The sequence below is a fragment of the Dendrobates tinctorius genome, unplaced genomic scaffold (genome assembly GCF_039654945.1).
Source record: "Dendrobates tinctorius isolate UK_male_01 unplaced genomic scaffold, ASM3965494v1 ptg000309l, whole genome shotgun sequence".
NCBI lineage: Eukaryota > Metazoa > Chordata > Amphibia > Anura > Dendrobatidae > Dendrobates > Dendrobates tinctorius.
Window position 1 is genome coordinate 2,232,991 of NW_027361976.1, and position 21,923 is coordinate 2,254,913.

General features: G+C 45.3%; 1 protein-coding gene across 1 annotated transcript; it reads right to left on the reverse strand.

Moving 5' to 3' along the window:
• Window positions 1-4,928: 4,928 nt before the first annotated feature.
• On the reverse strand, window positions 4,929-20,452 carry SOWAHD (sosondowah ankyrin repeat domain family member D). The gene is made up of 2 exons (XM_073560951.1): window positions 20,135-20,452; window positions 4,929-9,392 (listed from the first exon to the last, which is right to left on the reverse strand). Exon 2 carries the CDS (start codon window positions 9,219-9,221, stop codon window positions 8,298-8,300), a length of 924 nt encoding a protein of 307 aa, XP_073417052.1. The 5' UTR covers window positions 9,222-9,392; window positions 20,135-20,452; the 3' UTR covers window positions 4,929-8,297.
• Between the last annotated feature and the right edge of the window lie 1,471 nt (window positions 20,453-21,923).

The following is a 21,923-nucleotide window of genomic DNA, read 5'->3' on the forward strand; positions in this document are numbered from 1 at the left end:
CCTCTGTACTGTGACGCTGTACGGTGCTTCTGTACTGTGACGCTGTACGGTGCCTCTGTACTGTGACGCTGTACGGTGCCTCTGGACTGTGACGCTGTACGGTGCCTCTGGACTGTGTCGCTGTACGGTGCCTCTGGACTGGGACGCTGTACGGTGCCTCTGGACTGTGTCGCTGTACGGTGCCTCTGTACTGTGTCGCTGTACGGTGCCTGTGTACTGTGACGCTATACGGTGCCTCTGTACTGTGTCGCTGTACGGTGCCTCTGTACTGTGACGCTGTACGGTGCTTCTGTACTGTGACGCTGTACGGTGCCTCTGGACTGTGACGCTGTACGGTGCCTCTGGACTGTGTCGCTGTACGGTGCCTCTGGACTGGGACGCTGTACGGTGCCTCTGGACTGTGTCGCTGTACGGTGCCTCTGGACTGTGTCGCTGTACGGTGCCTCTGGACTGTGTCGCTGTACGGTGCCTCTGGACTGTGTCGCTGTACGGTGCCTCTGGACTGGGACGCTGTACGGTGCCTCTGGACTGTGTCGCTGTACGGTGCCTCTGTACTGTGTCGCTGTACGGTGCCTGTGTACTGTGACGCTATACGGTGCCTCTGGACTGTGTCGCTGTACGGTGCCTCTGTACTGTCACGCTGTACGGTGCCTCTGGACTGTGACGCTGTACGGTGCCTCTGGACTGTGTCGCTGTACGGTGCCTCTGGACTGGGACGCTGTACGGTGCCTCTGGACTGTGTCGCTGTACGGTGCCTCTGGACTGTGTCGCTGTACGGTGCCTCTGGACTGGGACGCTGTACGGTGCCTCTGGACTGTGTCGCTGTACGGTGCCTCTGGACTGGGACGCTGTACGGTGCCTCTGGACTGTGTCGCTGTACGGTGCCTCTGTACTGTGTCGCTGTACGGTGCCTGTGTACTGTGACGCTATACGGTGCCTCTGTACTGTGTCGCTGTACGGTGCCTCTGTACTGTGACGCTGTACGGTGCCTCTGTACTGTGACGCTGTACGGTGCCTCTGGACTGTGACGCTGTACGGTGCCTCTGGACTGTGTCGCTGTACGGTGCCTCTGGACTGGGACGCTGTACGGTGCCTCTGGACTGTGTCGCTGTACGGTGCCTCTGGACTGTGTCGCTGTACGGTGCCTCTGGACTGTGTCGCTGTACGGTGCCTCTGTACTGTGACGCTGTACGGTGCCTCTGGACTGTGTCGCTGTACGGTGCCTCTGTACTGTGACGCTGTACGGTGCCTCTGTACTGTGTCGCTGTACGGTGCCTGTGGACTGTGTCGCTGTACGGTGCCTCTGGACTGTGATGCTGTACGGTGCCTCTGGACTGTGACGCTGTACGGTGCCTCAGGACTGTGACGCTGTACGGTGCCTCAGGACTGTGACGCTGTACGGTACCTCTGGACTGTGTCGCTATACGGTGCCTATGTACTGTGTCGCTATACGGTGCCTCTGTACTGTGACGCTATACGGTGCCTCTGTACTGTGTCGCTGTACGGTGCCTCTGGACTGTGTCGCTGTACGGTGCCTCTGGACTGTGTCGCTGTATGGTGCCTCTGGACTGTGTCGCTGTACGGTGCCTCTGGACTGTGTCGCTGTACGGTGCCTCTGGACTGTGTCGCTGTATGGTGCCTCTGGACTGTGTCGCTGTACGGTGCCTCTGGACTGTGACGCTGTACGGTGCCTCTGGACTGTGTCGCTGTACGGTGCCTCTGGACTGGGACGCTGTACGGTGCCTCTGGACTGTGTCGCTGTACGGTGCCTCTGGACTGTGTCGCTGTACGGTGCCTCTGGACTGGGACGCTGTACGGTGCCTCTGGACTGTGTCGCTGTACGGTGCCTCTGGACTGGGACGCTGTACGGTGCCTCTGGACTGTGTCGCTGTACGGTGCCTCTGTACTGTGTCGCTGTACGGTGCCTGTGTACTGTGACGCTATACGGTGCCTCTGTACTGTGTCGCTGTACGGTGCCTCTGTACTGTGACGCTGTACGGTGCCTCTGTACTGTGACGCTGTACGGTGCCTCTGGACTGTGACGCTGTACGGTGCCTCTGGACTGTGTCGCTGTACGGTGCCTCTGGACTGGGACGCTGTACGGTGCCTCTGGACTGTGTCGCTGTACGGTGCCTCTGGACTGTGTCGCTGTACGGTGCCTCTGGACTGTGTCGCTGTACGGTGCCTCTGGACTGTGTCGCTGTACGGTGCCTCTGTACTGTGACGCTGTACGGTGCCTCTGGACTGTGTCGCTGTACGGTGCCTCTGTACTGTGACGCTGTACGGTGCCTCTGTACTGTGTCGCTGTACGGTGCCTGTGGACTGTGTCGCTGTACGGTGCCTCTGGACTGTGACGCTGTACGGTGCCTCTGTACTGTGACGCTGTACGGTGCCTCTGGACTGTGACGCTGTACGGTGCCTCAGGACTGTGACGCTGTACGGTGCCTCAGGACTGTGACGCTGTACGGTACCTCTGGACTGTGTCGCTGTACGGTGCCTATGTACTGTGTCGCTATACGGTGCCTCTGTACTGTGACGCTATACGGTGCCTCTGTACTGTGTCGCTGTACGGTGCCTCTGGACTGTGTCGCTGTACGGTGCCTCTGGACTGTGTCGCTGTACGGTGCCTCTGGACTGTGTCGCTGTATGGTGCCTCTGGACTGTGTCGCTGTACGGTGCCTCTGGACTGTGTCGCTGTACGGTGCCTCTGTACTGTGACGCTGTACGGTGCCTCTGTACTGTGTCGCTGTACGGTGCCTCTGGACTGTGTCGCTGTACGGTGCCTCTGTACTGTGACGCTGTACGGTGCCTCTGTACTGTGACGCTGTACGGTGCCTCTGTACTGTGTCGCTGTACGGTGCCTCTGGACTGTGTCGCTGTACGGTGCCTCTGGACTGTGTCGCTGTACGGTGCCTCTGGACTGTGTCGCTGTACGGTGCCTCTGGACTGTGACGCTGTACGGTGCCTCTGGACTGTGACGCTGTATGGTGTCTCTGGACTGTGTCGCTGTATGGTGCCTCTGTATTGTGTCGCTGTACGGTGCCTCTGGACTGTGTCGCTGTACGGTGCCTCTGTACTGTGACGCTGTACGGTGCCTCAGGACTGTGATCCTGTACTGTGCCTCTGGACTGTGTCGCTGTACGGTGCCTCTGTACTGTGACGCTGTATGGTGCCTCTGTACTGTGTCGCTGTACGGTGCCTCTGGACTGTGTCGCTGTACGGTGCCTCTGGACTGTGACGCTGTATGGTGCCTCTGTACTGTGTCGCTGTACGGTGCCTCTGGACTGTGACGCTGTATGGTGCCTCTGGACTGTGACGCTATATGGTGCCTCTGTACTGTGACGCTGTATGGTGCCTCTGTACTGTGTCGCTGTACGGTGCCTCTGGACTGTGACGCCGTATGGTGCCTCTGTACTGTGTCGCCGTACGGTGCCTCTGGACTGTGACGCCGTATGGTGCCTCTGTACTGTGTCGCTGTACGGTGCCTCTGGACTGTGACGCCGTATGGTGCCTCTGTACTGTGACGCTGTATGGTGCCTCTGGACTGTGTCGCTGTATGGTGCCTCTGGACTGTGTCGCTGTACGGTGCCTCTGGACTGTGTCGCTGTACGGTGCCTCTGGACTGTGTCGCTGTACGGTGCCTCTGGACTGTCGCTGTACGGTGCCTCTGGACTGTGTCGCTGTATGGTGCCTCTGGACTGTGACGCTGTATGGTGCCTCTGTACTGTGTCGCTGTACGGTGCCTCTGGACTGTGACGCTGTATGGTGCCTCTGTACTGTGTCGCTGTACGGTGCCTCTGGACTGTGACGCTGTATGGTGCCTCTGGACTGTGACGCTGTATGGTGCCTCTGGACTGTGACGCTGTATGGTGCCTCTGGACTGTGACGCTGTACGGTGCCTCTGGACTGTGACGCTGTATGGTGCCTCTGGACTGTGACGCTGTATGGTGCCTCTGTACTGTGTCGCTGTATGGTGCCTCTGGACTGTGACGCTGTATGGTGCCTCTGGACTGTGACGCTGTACGGTGCCTCTGTACTGTGTCGCTGTATGGTGCCTCTGGACTGTGACGCTGTATGGTGCCTCTGTACTGTGACGCTGTACGGTGCCTCTGGACTGTGTCGCTGTACGGTGCCTCTGGACTGTGACGCTGTATGGTGCCTCTGTACTGTGTCGCTGTATGGTGCCTCTGGACTGTGACGCTGTACGGTGCCTCTGGACTGTGACGCTGTATGGTGCCTCTGGACTGTGTCGCTGTACGGTGCCTCTGGACTGTGACGCTGAACGGTGCCTCTGGACTGTGTCGCTGTATGGTGCCTCTGGACTGTGTCGCTGTATGGTGCCTCTGGACTGTGTCGCTGTATGGTGCCTCTGTACTGTGTCGCTGAACGGTGCCTCTGTACTGTGTCGCTGAACGGTGCCTCTGGACTGTGTCGCTGTATGGTGCCTCTGTACTGTGTCGCTGAACGGTGCCTCTGTACTGTGTCGCTGAACGGTGCCTCTGGACTGTGTCGCTGTATGGTGCCTCTGTACTGTGTCGCTGTACGGTGCCTCTGGACTGTGACGCTGTATGGTGCCTCTGGACTGTGTCGCTGTACGGTGCCTCTGGACTGTGACGCTGTATGGTGCCTCTGTACTGTGTCGCTGAACGGTGCCTCTGGACTGTGTCGCTGTATGGTGCCTCTGGACTGTGTCGCTGTATGGTGCCTCTGTACTGTGTCGCTGAACGGTGCCTCTGTACTGTGACGCTGTATGGTGCCTCTGTACTGTGTCGCTGAACGGTGCCTCTGTACTGTGTCGCTGAACGGTGCCTCTGGACTGTGTCGCTGTATGGTGCCTCTGTACTGTGTCGCTGTACGGTGCCTCTGGACTGTGACGCTGTATGGTGCCTCTGTACTGTGTCGCTGAACGGTGCCTCTGTACTGTGTCGCTGAACGGTGCCTCTGGACTGTGTCGCTGTATGGTGCCTCTGTACTGTGTCGCTGTACGGTGCCTCTGGACTGTGACGCTGTATGGTGCCTCTGTACTGTGACGCTGTATGGTGCCTCTGTGCAGCGCAATGTTAATAGATATTCACTATTGCAAGAATTACTTGGCTGAAATGTTTATTTAGATTTCTAAGATATAAAAAAAAAGAAATGGCCAGTCTAAATATTGCACTTTCTCAAGATAATGTTCAAGGGTTACGCTAATGAGGGCTCCACCCGGCACAGTCAGCTGCACTATTCTTAGACACGCGTCTCTTCTAACTTGATCAGTTTGCTGTGAATCGCCGCTGCTAAAACCCGTAAGCCTACGTCAGAGGATATCCTGAAACCAGTATTTGCTCTCACTTGGATCATGTGTTTTGTATTGTTTCTTCACTCTTTAAAGAGCATTGCTTCCCAGAGCCTAAAAATGGTCTCATATTGGAAAAGTTAAAGTTACAACTTCTTCTACCATAGTGAAAAATCAATGTTGCAGAACAGCCGCAACTCGACCGCAACAGATATATCGCATAGTGTACCTTGAATATATGCATCCATGTACACATGAGTCCATAGCATCCCATTTGATAAGATGTAAAGCAGATGAGTCACAGAGGGACAACTATAGTCATTGATGAGGCATGTGCTGCTAAAACATAGGAGCTCATACCATAGCCAGGAACACCGGCTACGGTTCCTAGATTTAGTCTGTGAACCTGCATGATTTGCACAGAGCTTACCTCTGTGCAAATCATCAATGTCTCATATCAAATATCCTGCTGTCATTCATCTTCTATCAACATTGTTTTAGGAAAATTATGTTACATTTATAAAGCCATAGGATCTGCAAAGGGAAAAAAAAAGCCCAGCAGTGGTTCATGTACCTGACCTAGCAATCACACTTCATGTCATCTAGACAATAGGGAACGGAACAATCCTGTACCTATGTACTATTTGTATGCTAATATAAGAGTAAAAAAGGCAGTTTAGCTTTTTTTTTTTATTTTCCCAGATCTAGCAGATCTATCATGAGGCTACACTACTGTGTAAGGGCACCATATTGTGTGGACAGGTCCAGTCTTCTACTAGCCCAAACGGCCAATTGTCCACTGCTGATAGTGGCAATAGGCGAGCACTCCCCTTATAAATACAGCAGGTTCAGAACCATAAGGGGATATGCACACAGTCACTGTAAAAGTGTTGAAAGAATCAACATTCTGCAGATATGAAACTGCTTCAAGTCAGCAAGGAAAAAACAAGGAACATAAATGAGACTTCAGGAATCCCCACTTGGCTAGCACTGGGAAATGCTGAGGAAAGAAAATACTGCAAATACTTAGCGCAGTTTCACACGTCCAGATAATTCCGGTACCGGAGCTATCCGTGTCCGTGTGTCCATGTGCATACGGAGGTCATCCATGTGACATTCGTGTGCTATCCTTATGTCCGTGTGTATCATCCGTGTGCTGTCCATGTGCTGTCCATATGCTGTCCATGTGTCCGTGTGCATATGTATGCTATCCGTGTGCTATCCATATGTCCGTGTGTACCATCCGTGTGCTGTCCATATGCTGTCCGTGTGTCCATGTGCATACGGAGGTCATCCATGTGACATCCGTGTGCTATCTGTATGTCCGTGTGTACCATCCATGTGCTGTCCGTTTGCTGTCCATATGCTGTCCGTGTGTCCATGTGCATACGGAGGTCATCCATGTGACATCCGTGTGCTATCCGTATGTCCGTGTGTACCATCCGTGTGCTGTCCATATGCTGTCCGTGTGTCCGTGTGCATACGGAGGTCATCCATGTGACATCCGTGTCCTATCTGTATGTCCGTGTGTACCATCCGTGTGCTGTCCATATGCTGTCCGTGTGTCCATGTGCATACGGAGGTCATCCATGTGACATCCGTGTGCTATCCGTATGTCCGTGTGTACCATCCGTGTGCTGTCCATATGCTGTCCGTGTGTCCGTGTGCATACGCATGCCATCCGTGTGCTATCCGTATGTCCATATGCTGTCCGTGTTTTTGAAAAATTATTTTTAATGTTAACCTTTTGACTTTTAAAAACGCACATGGATCGCACACGGACAGCACATGGACAGCATCCATGTGCGGTTCGTGTTTACATGGACCCATTGACTTGTATGGGTCCGTGTGATCCGTGCTGTTGCACAAAAACGGACATGTCAGCGTGTTTTGCACACGGACACACGGTCCGTGAAAACACGCTGACATCTGCGTAGACACATTCATGAGAATGTGTCTACGTGTGTCAGGGAGAAAACTGTCACTACATGTACCAGAGACACTGACGTGTGAAACTGCCCATAAGGTGTGTACATACCCTTAGGCCATGTTCACATGTAGCTTTTTTGCTGCGTTTTTTTTTTTTTTTTACACAAATGAAAAGCTGTTTGTTACAATACTAGCAAAAGCTATGAGACATCTTGTGCAAGCGTATGTTGTTTTTTCCCTGACTGAATTTGAGAACTGCAGCAGTTTTTAAATCTGCAGTACTTCAATTCTTTCAGCGTTCTTTTTCGAAAATAAAAAAAGCTGCAGAAAAACACGATAGCGTTTTTTGCTGCATTTTGAGGTCTTTTTGTCAAATAAGACTAACTTCATCAAAACATGTACTGTAGACACTGTAGACAATACACAGATGAAATCTGCACCCAAGAAAATCGCGACAAAAACAGCGAAAATGCTCAAAACAGGAGTTTTGAACACAGTGTTTTTACTGCCAAGAGAGCACGTTTCGGCTGCAGAAAAAAAGTATGGACTTTTTAGATGTGGTTTTTTTTAAGCCGATCAGTTTAAAAATCCATGTAAAAAAAATTCTGTGTGAACTTATACCCTAAGATGTCCCATCATGAAACTTGAAATATCAGTTAACATTATATGACAGTCCCTGAGTTTAAAAGGTGCTGACCACGTTCGTACATTCAGTACTTGTGGAGTATTTTACATCAGTATCTGTGAGCCCAAACCAGGAGTGGAACAGTCAGAGGAAAAGTATAATAGAAACCTGTCATCACTTCTGTATTTATCACCCACTCCTGGTTTTGGCTTACACATACTGAGGTAAAATACTGACCAAAGACAGATAGTGTGAATGTGAGCTAATACTTTCCCTGCAGCATAAAAGGTGGTGATAATGTAGGTGAAAATATTAATCAATCTTAATCTCTAAAATGCATGTTTGTTGTCGCCCGCTCTATACATTCTTATTCATATATTTTTTTCCTACTTTTTTCCCATTTTTTTCACTTGTTCATTGCAATTCACTGATATTAATTTTAATGGTCGACAACCATGCTGAATAAATTTACCAGTTCTTAAGGAAACTATAAGCATGCCTTATGAAGTTCCTTAAGGGTGCTACTGACAATGCTACTTTAGGTACTGAATCCAGTTCATCGTAGTCCCGTTGTGCCATTTTCTGCATAGTAATGGAATGACTGTTGTTATTGTTGTTCATGGCCGCCATTGCACTGCCTTCCTCTTCCTCAGGAGCACCTAGGAGTATCAGAAGATTCCTATCAATCTTGAGCCTTAGATATTGCCAAGCTTTTCGGCCATTATGGTCTCGGATATGGATGTCTGCATTGTATGCTCCTACCAGGACTTTGATGAGCATGTCGTGCCCCTGAAGTGCTGCAATGTGGAGCGGAGTTAAACCACCACTGGCACGTGTATTCACATCCAAAAAGTAACCACTAGAACTAGCAAAATCCATAAGTTTAATGAAATCCTCATGGTGGCCGTGTTTGGCAAGCCAGTGGATCACCGAGTAACCAGTTACAAAATCTCTTTTGTAAAGTAAGTTAGGATCTTGTTGTAGTGAATCCTGGAGCTCCTCAAAGTTGCCTTCTGCAACCATTATCATCCACGCATGCTCCACAGGGTCAAGTACTAAACCACTCAGCCCTGAATCTTGTGGCTGCTGTTCTTGGGCATCAACATCAAAATTAGCCGCTGAGATCCAAGCACCACCAAATGGCAGTGATCCGGTTGTGCTCCACAAGCTTCCTCTCATTCCTCTTTTCCTTTTACTTATTGTGGCGGGTGATGGGGTCCGGCTTATGCTCTCCATCTTTTTCAAGCTTCTTGTGTCCCGTATAAAGGAAGATCTGTTCTCCACATCTTCTTCTGTACTGCAGTAAGACTTCTTCATGCCTCGGTATAGTGACGGCTTTTTCTCCCCAACGTCTTTGGTTGCTCCCTGCCAATCTAATATGTTAGAGTCCATTTTCCTGCACGGTTTCCTCGAGGACACCTAGAGTCGCATCAATATCTGGCATTCATTTGCCGGAACTTTTAGGTTGCCCCCTGCCTCCGAACCGCAAGACATCAGCCAACGTACCAAAAGCATGAATCGCTGTGACTTCTTCTTTAAGATGTTGCAAGCTGCTTCCTTTATCTGTTGGCATGGGACAAAGAAATACAAATAAGCAGGAACAGCTCGTTTAACTCTTCATTGACCGTGCCAAACCTGCACAAAACTAGTTTCTAGTTCGTTGTCTGAAAGTTTTTCTTGAAGTGCATGTTGTCTCTTTGCAGAGGAAAATCACACACTTTCCTGCATGGCAAAATCAGCCAGGGTAAGACTTCAACCAAAGTTCTGGCAAATAGTTCACTTTCCCATGACAGTATCTCGGTCAGTAGTTCGCATCAGGTTTCATAAGCCGAACACGAGAGTGGATGTAAGATACAGAAGATTTACAAGTGTTACCATCATGCTTTTTCTCTATAGGGCTTTGGCTTACATAACGTAATCAAAATAGTGACAAAAATACCGCCTTGGGAAAATGGCCTTAAAGCTGTTGAATATGATATGATAACTTATAGAATAGGACATCAATATTTGATCAGTTGGGGTCAGACACCCGGCAAGAGAATCGGTGAATCTGCGCTTCTTATTGAGGGCAATTACACATTGAACAGAACTGCTCTGTTCAATATTGTTCAGGGTTTACATCTGCCCAACTGCTGGAGTTGAAAACAACTGATTGGTGTGTGTGTGCTGGGTGTCAGACTGTCACTGATCTGATAATAATGACCTATCCTAAGTATAGGCCATTAATTTAATAAGTCTGGACAACCTCTTTAATGGAAATCTGTTTATAGGTTTTGCTATATAATGTGAGGACAGCAGGAGATAGGGGCTGAGACATTGATTTCAGCGATGTATCACTTATTAGGCTGTGTGCTGTTGTTTCCATACAATGAATGTTTTATCACCAGGAGATTGTCACTGTCCTGACTGGCGCTCACAAAAGCCCTGGTCCGACCACACCCGCTTTTATGAGAAGCTGCTCACTGTTAATATACAATGTACACAGAGAGCTGTAATGTAGACTAGGGAAGCTTTTGAGCTCTGCTACATGTAAAAACTCTGATTGTATCACAACTGCTGCACCCAGCAAAACTAAGTGACATCACTGGAATCAGGCTCTCTTTTCATACATTATGCTGCTCTCAGATGAAGTAGCAAAAATCTGGTGACAGATTCCCTTTAAGACAACTACTAAATAGTGCACCTTATGTGTTCCTCCTCCAACATTTAACACCTCCAACTTCCCTGTTAGTGCAGGTGGCATCTAGTAGAGTGGGTGAGTGGTGTTGGTAAAAAAAAAAAAATGCTACAGATCGCTTGGAAAACGCTAGCATTCTGCAAGCTAATTACGCTTGCAAAACGCTAGTTAAAACGCGGGAAATACGCGGGAATTACGCATGCAGAATTCTAGTGCATTTCCCGCGGTAGGGAGTTGTGGAATTCCAGCGGAAATTTCTGCGGGAATTCCGCAACGTGTGCACATACCCTCAAACAACAAAATGTAGCTCCAAGTCAGTCACACTTCTGTGAAATCAACAAAAATTGTGATTCAATTTCTCCTGCTGTTGTGCCAATGGAATAAACAACAGGTAGAAATGATAGGAAGGTCACTAACATCCATGTGTGTGCTTAGTAAGAGTGCCTAGTGTTCTCTTTATTTTTTTTTGAGCAGTGTATATACAGTGGGGGAAAAAAGTATTTAGTCAGCCGCCAATTGTGCAAGTTCTCCCACTTAAAAAGATGAGAGAGGCCTTTGCTTGACATCATAGGTAGACCACAACTATGAGAGTGAAAATGAGAAAACAAATCCAGAAAATCATCTTGTCTGATTTGGCAAGATTTATTTTTGAAATTATGGTGGAAAATAAGTATTTGGTCACCTAAAAACATGCAAGATTTCTGGCTCTCACAGACCTGTAACTTCTTTAAGAGGCTCCTCTGTCCTCCACTCATTACCTGTAGTAATGGCACCTGTTTGAATCTGTTATCAGTATAAAAGACACCTGTCCACAACCTCAAACAGTCACACTCCAAACTCCACTATGGTGAAGACCAAAGAGCTGTCGAAGGACACCAGAAACAAAATTGTAGCCCTGCACCAGGCTGGGAAGACTGAATCTGCAATAGGCAAGCAGCTTGGTGTGATGAAATCCACTGTGGGAGCAATAATAAGAAAATGGAAGACATGCAAGACCACTGATAATCTCCCTCGATATGGGGCTCCGCGCAAGATCTCATCCCGTGGGGTCAAAATTATCACAAGAATGGTGCGAAAAAATCCCAGAACCACACGGGGGAACCTAGTGAATGACCTGCATAGAACTGGGACCACCGCAACAAAGGCTACCGTCACACTACACCGCCAAGGACTCAGATCCTGCAGTGTCAGACCTGCCCCCCTGCTTAAGCCAGTACATGTCTGAACCTGTCTGAAGTTTGCTAGAGAGCATTTGGATTATCCAGAAGAGTATTCGGAGACTGTCATATGGTCTGATGAAACCAAGGTAGAACTGTTTGGTAGAAACAAAACTCACCGTGTTTGGAGGACACAGAATGCTGAGTTGCATCCAAAGAACTCCATACCTACTTTGAAACATGGGGGTGGCAGCATCATGCTTTGGGGCTGTTTCTCTGCACAGGGACCAGGACAGCTGATCCGTGTACATGAAAGAATGAATGGGGCCATGTATCGTGAAAATCTGAGTGCAAACCTCCTTCCTTCCTCAAGGACATTGAAGATGAAACGTGGATGGGTCTTTCAGCATGATAATGATCCCAAGCACACTGCCAGGACAACGAAGGAGTGGATTCGTAAGAAGCATATGAAGTTCCTGGAGTGGCCTAGCCAGTCTTTAGATCTCAATAAATATATGTATATACCAATGGCGCTAAAGCGTACACCCACAGAACACAAAGCAGCAAGTAATAAGACAACACACCACTCAAGTTGTCCCGATAAAATAATAATAATAAATAAACCTGATATAAACCTGATAGAAACTTGCGCTAATTAAATGTGTCTTGGTTAAATAAAGATATCTTATGAAGAAATCTATTACCTTTACTGAAGCTAAAAACTGGCGAGGCAGGGAAAAAGGTCTTCAGAATGCAGGGTGGATTTCCAGGTCCTTTCCCAATAATACTCCCCGACACAGGTATATAAAAAGTTACTGGAGCTAAAGCGTGCTACCTCCTAGCATGCCGCCGTCCCGGCCGGTGACTGGCGCGCAGCTGGAGGTGTATATCGGCAGGCTGTAAGAGTACCAGCCGCCGCTTGCAAAAGCAGGCCTGCAAGGTCCGAAAAAGCTGAAGGACCTTGCGTGACGTCACAGTCACGTGATAGATCACGTGACAGGCAAGAAAGCCCTATGGGGCGCTGATGGGGCCAGAAAGCAATGGCAAATCCTACGCGTTGCGGAATTCACTGATTCCTTCTTCAGGGATGGCCCCCTAGAGCAAGATGAACCCTTATATAGCCTCCAGTATATAGCAATGGAGCATTATACTATGCGTTAAAAGCAAATAGCTCAATCTCGCTATTTAAACCGTTTGGGATCAGAGTATTCAATTCAAATATCCATTTACTTTCCACCCTGGACATCTGATGGATAAAATTACCTTTCCTGATACTTCTTTTAACTATTTGAATCCCAGTCACTTTAGTGTCCCTTAGGGAGCTCCCATGATGTGTAAGATAATGATTAGAGAGGGGGTGACCTGTGAATTTCTTACAAATATTCCGTAAATGTTCCCCAATTCTGACATTTAAGGGACGTATCGTTTGACCTATATATAATTTATCACATGGACATGTGATACAATATATCACCCCCTTCGTGTCACAGGTGATAAAATCACGAATCTGAATCTCCATGGATTTATTTATAATAGAGAATTGTTTCTTACTGCCTAATTTTCTGCAAGATACACATTTTTTGCAGGGAAAAAAACCTATTAATTGCTGTTGTGAATGAGAATTGGGGCCTTTTTTAGATATTGAAATAGAAGGGGCTACCAGGTTACCTAAATTATTTGCCCTTCTAAAGACAAACCTAGGGCGGGCTGGTAGAACTTCCCCTATGATTTTATCATTCTTCAAAATACCCCAGTGTTTATTTACAATTTTTCTGAGAATTTGACTATTTGAATTATACTGGGTGATGATAGGAATCTCGTCTATACTAATATTTTCTTTATTTTTTATTTTATGTCTGAGGAATTGTTCCCTTGGTATATGTCCAATATATTCCCTGGTTGCTAGCAGGGATTGGGTATCATAACCTTTTTGACAAAATTTTTTGATTAGAGTTTCAGCCTCAGTTAAATAGTCCTGTGACTTGGAACAATTTCTATGAGCCCGTATTAATTGGCTCTTTGGAATATTAAGAAGCCAACTTGGGAGATGACAGCTTTCTAGCGAAATATAATTGTTTGAATCAGTGGGTTTGTGAAATAGTTGTGTCTGAATGGTGTTGTCCTCAATAAAGATTTTTAAGTCTAAAAAGTTAATCTCCGTGAGACTAGTAGTTGCGGTAAATTTTAAAAAATAACAATTTTTATTCAATTCATCAATAAAATCTGTTAAAAGAGTAGGCCCACCAGACCAAATAAAAATAATATCATCTATGAAGCGGTGCCAGAGTACCAGATTCGCGCGCAGCCTGCCCTCGGGAAAGATGGTTTCATGTTCCCACTTGCCAACATACAAATTTGCATAACTGGGCGCGAATCTGGTACCCATAGCGGTCCCCCACTTCTGGGAGTAGTAGTTCGCTCCATAGTAAAAATAGTTGTGGGTGAGTATAAAATAAATACAATCGACAATAAAAGCAATTTGGTCGCTGGGAAAGCTTTTAGCCTCTGACATAAAGAATTCCGCAGATTTGCAACCCTTTTCATGTTCAATAACTGTGTAAAGGGAAGTTATATCTAAAGTCCCTAAGATGAAATGATCTTTCCATTCTATAGTATTTAAAACCTGTAAAACATGAGTAGTGTCCTTCAAATAGGCTGGAAGGGCAGGGACTAATTGCTGTAAATGGTAGTCCACAAACTTAGAAAGATTAGCCGTCAGGCCGCCAATAGCCGATATTATTGGTCGGCCCGGGGGTTTGATCAAACTCTTATGTATCTTTGGGATGTAATAAAAATATGGTATCCTAGGGTGAGTGGTGTTGATAAAGTCAAATTCCGCTTTCTTTATGTACCCCTTATCGAGACCACATTTGATGAGGACCTGCATTTCTGCAAGGTACCTTTCTGAAGGGTCACTGTCCAATAATTCATAGGTACGTGAATCCGATAGTATCCTCAAAGACTCTTCCTCATAGTCAGAAGTGTTCAAAATTACTATGCTGCCCCCTTTGTCAGCCGGTCTTAGTGTAATTGCATGATTTGTCTGAAGCCGTTTAATAGCTGAACGTTCACTGCTAGATAAATTATACTTAAATTTTCTGCATCTTTTATCAGATATACTCCTAATATCCTGTATCACGTTATTCTGAAATGCCTCAAAGGCTTCTGAGTATTCTTGAATCGGATTGAAATTGGATTTCTTCTTTAGACCGGTATGCTGATAAGGGTCTATAATTTCAAACGGATTCGTGACGTCGCTAGAAGTCACTCTTTTTTTCATATAGAATTTTTTTATGGCTAATCTCCTCATAAAAGTTTTGATACCAATAAACGCCTGGAACTTGTTAAAACCCACACTGGGTGCAAATTTGAGGCCTTTACTCAGTAATCTTTTCTCATTATCCTTTAAACTGTAGTCACTAAGATTAAAAAATTTTTGTTCTGAATGGCTCACTTGATCCTCTGGTATTTGTCCACTCCAGACCATTTAACCCATTGGTGACTCTTGATGAAGTACATGGACAGGAAAATTCTTCTCTTTTATCCTCTAGTGAAAGATTTTCGATCCATTTAACCTCTGGTATGGACGATATCAATGTCAATAATGGACAAGAAACAGCTCATATACAATGTGGGGACTCTAATATAGATAATATACTACTCGGAGAGACGGCGGTTACTGCATCCACACCGGTGCCCGCTATTCCCACCCAAAATAGATTTTCTCCTCTTGCAAGTACAGTTAACCATCCTTCTACTTCTAATAACAATCCCAATCAATTACCCCCAGCCCTCAATGAGGGTCCTCTTCTCACAAAAACTAAACCTAAAACTAAACAAAGCCATTTGCCGTTTTTTCAGGTGGGTCCAAAAAAATACGGCAGAGGGGATGTAGGGGCGGGAAATTTACCAAAAAAAAGAATAAACAACAAATACCAGAGGATCAAGTGAGCCATTCAGAACAAAAATTTTTTAATCTTAGTGACTACAGTTTAAAGGATAATGAGAAAAGATTACTGAGTAAAGGCCTCAAATTTGCACCCAGTGTGGGTTTTAACAAGTTCCAGGCGTTTATTGGTATCAAAACTTTTATGAGGAGATTAGCCATAAAAAAATTCTATATGAAAAAAAGAGTGACTTCTAGCGACGTCACGAATCCGTTTGAAATTATAGACCCTTATCAGCATACCGGTCTAAAGAAGAAATCCAATTTCAATCCGATTCAAGAATACTCAGAAGCCTTTGAGGCATTTCAGAATAACGTGATACAGGATATTAGGAGTATATCTGATAAAAGATGCAGAAAATTTAAGTATAATTTATCTAGCAGTGAACGTTCAGCTATTAAACGGCTTCAGACAAATCATGCAATTACACTAAGACCGGCTGACAAAGGGGGCAGCATAGTAATTTTGAACACTTCTGACTATGAGGAAGAGTCTTTGAGGATACTATCGGATTCACGTACCTATGAATTATTGGACAGTGACCCTTCAGAAAGGTACCTTGCAGAAATGCAGGTCCTCATCAAAAGTGGTCTCGATAAGGGGTACATAAAGAAAGAGGAATTTGACTTTATCAACACCACTCACCCTAGGATACCATATTTTTAGTACATCCCAAAGATACATAAGAGTTTGATCAAACCCCCGGGCCGACCAATAATATCGGCTATTGGCGGCCTGACGGCTAATCTTTCTAAGTTTGTGGACTACCATTTACAGCAATTGGTCCCTGCCCTTCCAGCCTATTTGAAGGACACTACTCATGTTTTACAGGTTTTAAATACTATAGAATGGAAAGATCATTTCATCTTAGGGACTTTAGATATAACTTCCCTTTACACAGTTATTGAACATGAAAAGGGTTGCAAATCTGCGGAATTCTTTATGTCAGAGGCTAAAAGCTTTCCCAGCGACCAAATTGCTTTTATTGTCGATTGTATTTATTTTATACTCACCCACAACTATTTTTACTATGGAGCGAACTACTACTCCCAGAAGTGGGGGACCGCTATGGGTACCAGATTCGCGCCCAGTTATGCAAATTTGTATGTTGGCAAGTGGGAACATGAAACCATCTTTCCCGAGGGCAGGCTGCGCGCGAATCTGGTACTCTGGCACCGCTTCATAGATGATATTATTTTTATTTGGTATGGTGGGCCTACTCTTTTAACAGATTTTATTGATGAATTGAATAAAAATTGTTATTTTTTAAAATTTATCGCAACTACTAGTCTCACGGAGATTAACTTTTTAGACTTAAAAATCTTTATTGAGGACAACACCATTCAGACACAACTATTTCACAAACCCACTGATTCAAACAATTATATTTCGCTAGAAAGCTGTCATCTCCCAAGTTGGCTTCTTAATATTCCAAAGAGCCAATTCATACGGGCTCATAGAAATTGTTCCAAGTCACAGGACTATTTAACTGAGGCTGAAACTCTAATCAAAAAATTTTGTCAAAAAGGTTATGATACCCAATCCCTGCTAGCAACCAGGGAATATATTGGACATATACCAAGGGAACAATTCCTCAGACATAAAATAAAAAATAAAGAAAATATTAGTATAGACGAGATTCCTATCATCACCCAGTATAATTCAAATAGTCAAATTCTCAGAAAAATTGTAAATAAACACTGGGGTATTTTGAAAAATGATAAAATCATAGGGGAAGTTCTACCAGCCCGCCCTAGGTTTGTCTTTAGAAGGGCAAATAATTTAGGTAACCTGGTAGCCCCTTCTATTTCAACATCTAAAAAAGGCCCCAATTCTCATTCACAACAGCAATTAAAAGGTTTTTTTCCCTGCAAAAAATGTGTATCTTGCAGAAAATTAGGCAGTAAGAAACAATTCTCTATTATAAATAAATCCATGGAGATTCAGATTCGTGATTTTATCACCTGTGACACGAAGGGGGTGATATATTGTATCACATGTCCATGTGATAAATTATATATAGGTCGAACGATACGTCTCTTAAATGTCAGAATTGGGGAACATTTACGGAATATTTGTAAGAAATTCACAGGTCACCCCCTCTCTAATCATTATCTTACACATCATGGGAGCTCCCTAAGGGACACTAAAGTGACTGGGATTCAAATAGTTAAAAGAAGTATCAGGAAAGGTAATTTTATCCATCAGATGTCCATGGTGGAAAGTAAATGGATATTTGAATTGAATACTCTGATCCCAAACGGTTTAAATAGCGAGATTGAGCTATTTGCTTTTAATGCATAGTATAATGCTCCATTGCTATATACTGGAGGCTATATAAGGGTTCATCTTGCTCTAGGGGGCCATCCCTGAAGAAGGAATCAGTGAATTCCGCAACGCGTAGGATTTGCCATTGCTTTCTGGCCCCATCAGCGCCCCATAGGGCTTTCTTGCCTGTCACGTGATCTATCACGTGACTGTGATGTCACGCAAGGTCCTTCAGCTTTTTCGGACCTTGCAGGCCTGCTTTTGCAAGCGGCGGCTGGTACTCTTACAGCCTGCCGATATACACCTCCAGCTGCGCGCCAGTCACCGGCCGGGACGGCGGCATGCTAGGAGGTAGCACCCTTTAGCTCCAGTTACTTTTTATATACCTGTGTCGGGGAGTATTATTGGGAAAGGACCTGGAAATCCACCCTGCATTCTGAAGACCTTTTTCCCTGCCTCGCCAGTTTTTAGCTTCAGTAAAGGTAATAGATTTCTTCATAAGTTATCTTTATTTAACCAAGACACATTTAATTAGCGCAAGTTTCTATCAGGTTTATTTATTATTAGTCTTTAGATCTCAACCACATAGAAAACCTTTGGAGGGATTTGAAAATCCATGTTGCCCAAGGACAGGCCCAAAATATCACTGCTCTAGAGGAGATCTGCATGAGGAATGGGCCAACGTACCACCAACAGAGTGTGTGCCAACCTTGTGAACACTTACAGAAAACGTTTGACCACTGTCATTGCCAACGAAGGATATATAGCAAAATATTGAGATGAACTTTTGCTAATGACCAAATACTTATTTTCAACCATAATTTGAAAAATAAATCTTGCCAAATCAGACAAGGCGATTTTCTGGATTTGTTTTCTCATTTTAACTCTCATAGTTGTGGTCTACCTGTGATTTCAATTACAGGCCTCTCTCATCTTTTTAAGTGGGAGAACTTGCACAATTGGTGCAAAATCCTAAATCCTATTTTTTCATATATACAGTCATATGTAAAAGTTTGGGCACCCCTATTAATGTTAACCTTTTTTCTTTATAACAATTTTGGTTTTTGCAACAGCTATTTCAGTTTCATATATCTAATAACTGATGGACTCAGTTATATTTCTGGATTCAAATGAGGTTTATTGTACTAACAGAAAATGTGCAATCTGCATTTAAACAAAATTTGACCTGTGCAAAAGTATGGGCACCCTTATCCTTTTCTTATCCACATTAGTATATGGGAGGGGGAAAACTTTTCAAGATGGGTGGTGACCATGGCGGCCATTTTGGATCCAACTTTATTTTTTCAATAGGAAGAGGGTCATGTGACACATCAAACTTATTGAGAATTTCACAAGAAAAACAATGGTGTGCTTGGTTTTAATGTAACTTTATTCTTTCATGAGTTATTTACAAGTTTATGACCACTTATAAAATGTGTTCAAAGTGCTGCCCATTGTGTTGGATTGTCAATGCAACCCTCTTCTCCCACTCTTGACACACTGATAAAGTTGGATCCAAAATTGCCGACTTCAAAATGGCCACCATGGTCACCATCCATCTTGAAAAGTTTCCCCCCTCCCATATACTAATGTGCCACAAACAGGAAGTTGATATCAGCAACTATTCCTGTTTTATTTAGGTGTATCCATATAAATGACCCACCCTGTATATTATTAGAGCAAATTCCAATTAGTGTCACATAGTGATTACAATCTAACTGGAAACATCTGCTTGGGTTTCATATTTTTTCCAGTGTATTTCTCTGCGCCTTTTTACATCTTCCAGTTTACTCTCGCAGGCCATAACATGTTCTCGTTAATTTACTTTGCTTTACATTGGGCGTAGAGAGTCGATAAGTGCTTAAGATAAGACAACCAGATTGTGAGCCCCATGGGAACAAGGATTATCATGAATACATTTGATGAGCCGTGATGAGGAGTATGACAATACTATATACATATATCGGTGAATAAATATTGTAGATTGTAAGCTCTCACGAGCAGGGTCGTCTAATTTTGTTTTAATTATTGTATTGTTTACGTTGTTACTTATGACTTGTGTTTTGAAACTGTTAAACTGTAAAGCGCTGCGGAATATGTTGGCGCTATATAAATAAAGATTATTATTATAAATATATATATATATATACACACACACTCACATATAATAAATAGCTACTGACAGCACTGATACAACGTCTTGGGTATTTCTACAATAGATTATTCGGCCATTACAGCATAGATTCCCATACTTACAGCTTTCCCATACAAGAAGGTGAGTCTGGTATGGAGCAGCCAGCTTCCAACCTGTGGTTTGGGCAATGTCCACGTCCCTCCTCTGTCAATCTGTTAATCAAATCTCTTCTGTCTTCCTGAGTTGTTTGCAAAAAGTCACTAACAGAAAGTATAATGATTTCTTAGCCGTGACCTCTGCACCTAGAACAGGTCTGACTAGATGACTGCTGTAAGCTCAGTCTCATATCCAGGGAACATGAGAAAAGAACACAGAGACGGAGAGGGAGGAAGAGAAAGAAATAACATATCCACAACACAGAGGTCACACAGACAGGACCTTAGTGTAATGACTTACTTCCTTTATGAGTCCTTAGAGGAAAGAGGCACCCTTGGAGATAGCTGCATGAACAATTGCAAAACTGCCGTTTTGGTGACTCAGTTTTCACTTTAAAGGGAACCGGTCATGTTAAAAATGCTATGAGCCTGCAGATATGGGGTTAAATTGCAGGTGAATAGCAATCTGAAGACATGTGACCGCCACACTGAGAGTCCCGCTGCTGGGAGGAAATTATCGTAAGTATATTCCTCCCGACAGCCTTGGGCTTTTAGTCATGCACTTTAGAACTGGCTGTCAGTCAGTGTCACGCGGTTACAACTGCTGCTCCCTATATACGGAGTTGTGACTGAAGCCACCATGATTGAAGTCGGAGGCTACAGGAAAGAAAAAAGTTAATTTCCTCATGGCAGTGGGGCTCTCAGTGCTGACGCTGGTCAGCTTCAGAACACAATTAACCTGGAGATTAACCCCATATCTGAGCGTTAATAGCGTTTTTTCACATGACAGGTTCCCTTTAACATTTGTGCAAATGTTTGTGGTATTTTATTTGCAAATATAAATGGTGCAGAATGGAGGTAACATGCACTGTGTCAGACTGGAGACTTCCTTGCCTCCAAACACACAGACAGAAAAAAAAAAAACTCAGTGGTAAGTTCTTTAAAGGAGATATGGTGAGTATCCATCATGCCCATCTCTTACAGCCACTCACAAAAAAAACGCGCCCCTGTCATGGCTGACTAACCCCTCTCAGCACATAACATGCTGGAGAGAAACCCTTGAGAAACCTTTGTGACACACATCTTCCCTCACATACATTACCAGTGACCCTGACTGTCACAATATACTGTATTGTATGTATGTATATATATATACTAGCTATGAACCCGTTCTACGCCCGGGTGTCGGGCATTTTTATTGGTATATGGTCTCCCATCCTGGTATGTGCTGCACCCCTCATCCCTATCCTAGTATGTATGGTACCCTCGCCCCCAATCCTGGTATGCATGGTATCCCCTTATCCATATACTGGTAGTCATGGTTCCCTCACCCCCCAATCCTGGTATGCATGGTCCTCTCACGCCCCATCCTGGTATGCATGGTCCCCTCGCCCCCTATACTGGTATGCATGGTCTTCTCACCCCCCAATCCTGGTATGCATGGTGCCCTCACCCACCTATCCTGGTATGCATGGTCCCCTCACCCCCCTATCCTGGTATGCATGGTCCTCTCATCCCCCTATCCTGGTATGCATGGTCCTCTCACCCCCCAATCCTGGTACGCATGGTCCTCTCACCCCCCTATCCTGGTACGCATGGTCCTCTCACCCCCCCTATCCTGGTATGCATGGTCCTCTCACGCCCCTATCCTGGTATGCATGGTCCTATCACGCCCCCCAATCTTGGTATGCATGGTCCTCTCACGCCCCCTATCCTGGTATGCATGGTCCCCTCACCCCCCTATCCTGGTATGCAT

Excerpts from the sequence above, each read along its gene's own strand:
- SOWAHD (XM_073560951.1), bottom strand. The coding sequence starts at position 9,221 with ATGGACTCTAACATATTAGATTGGCAGGGAGCAACCAAAGACGTTGGG.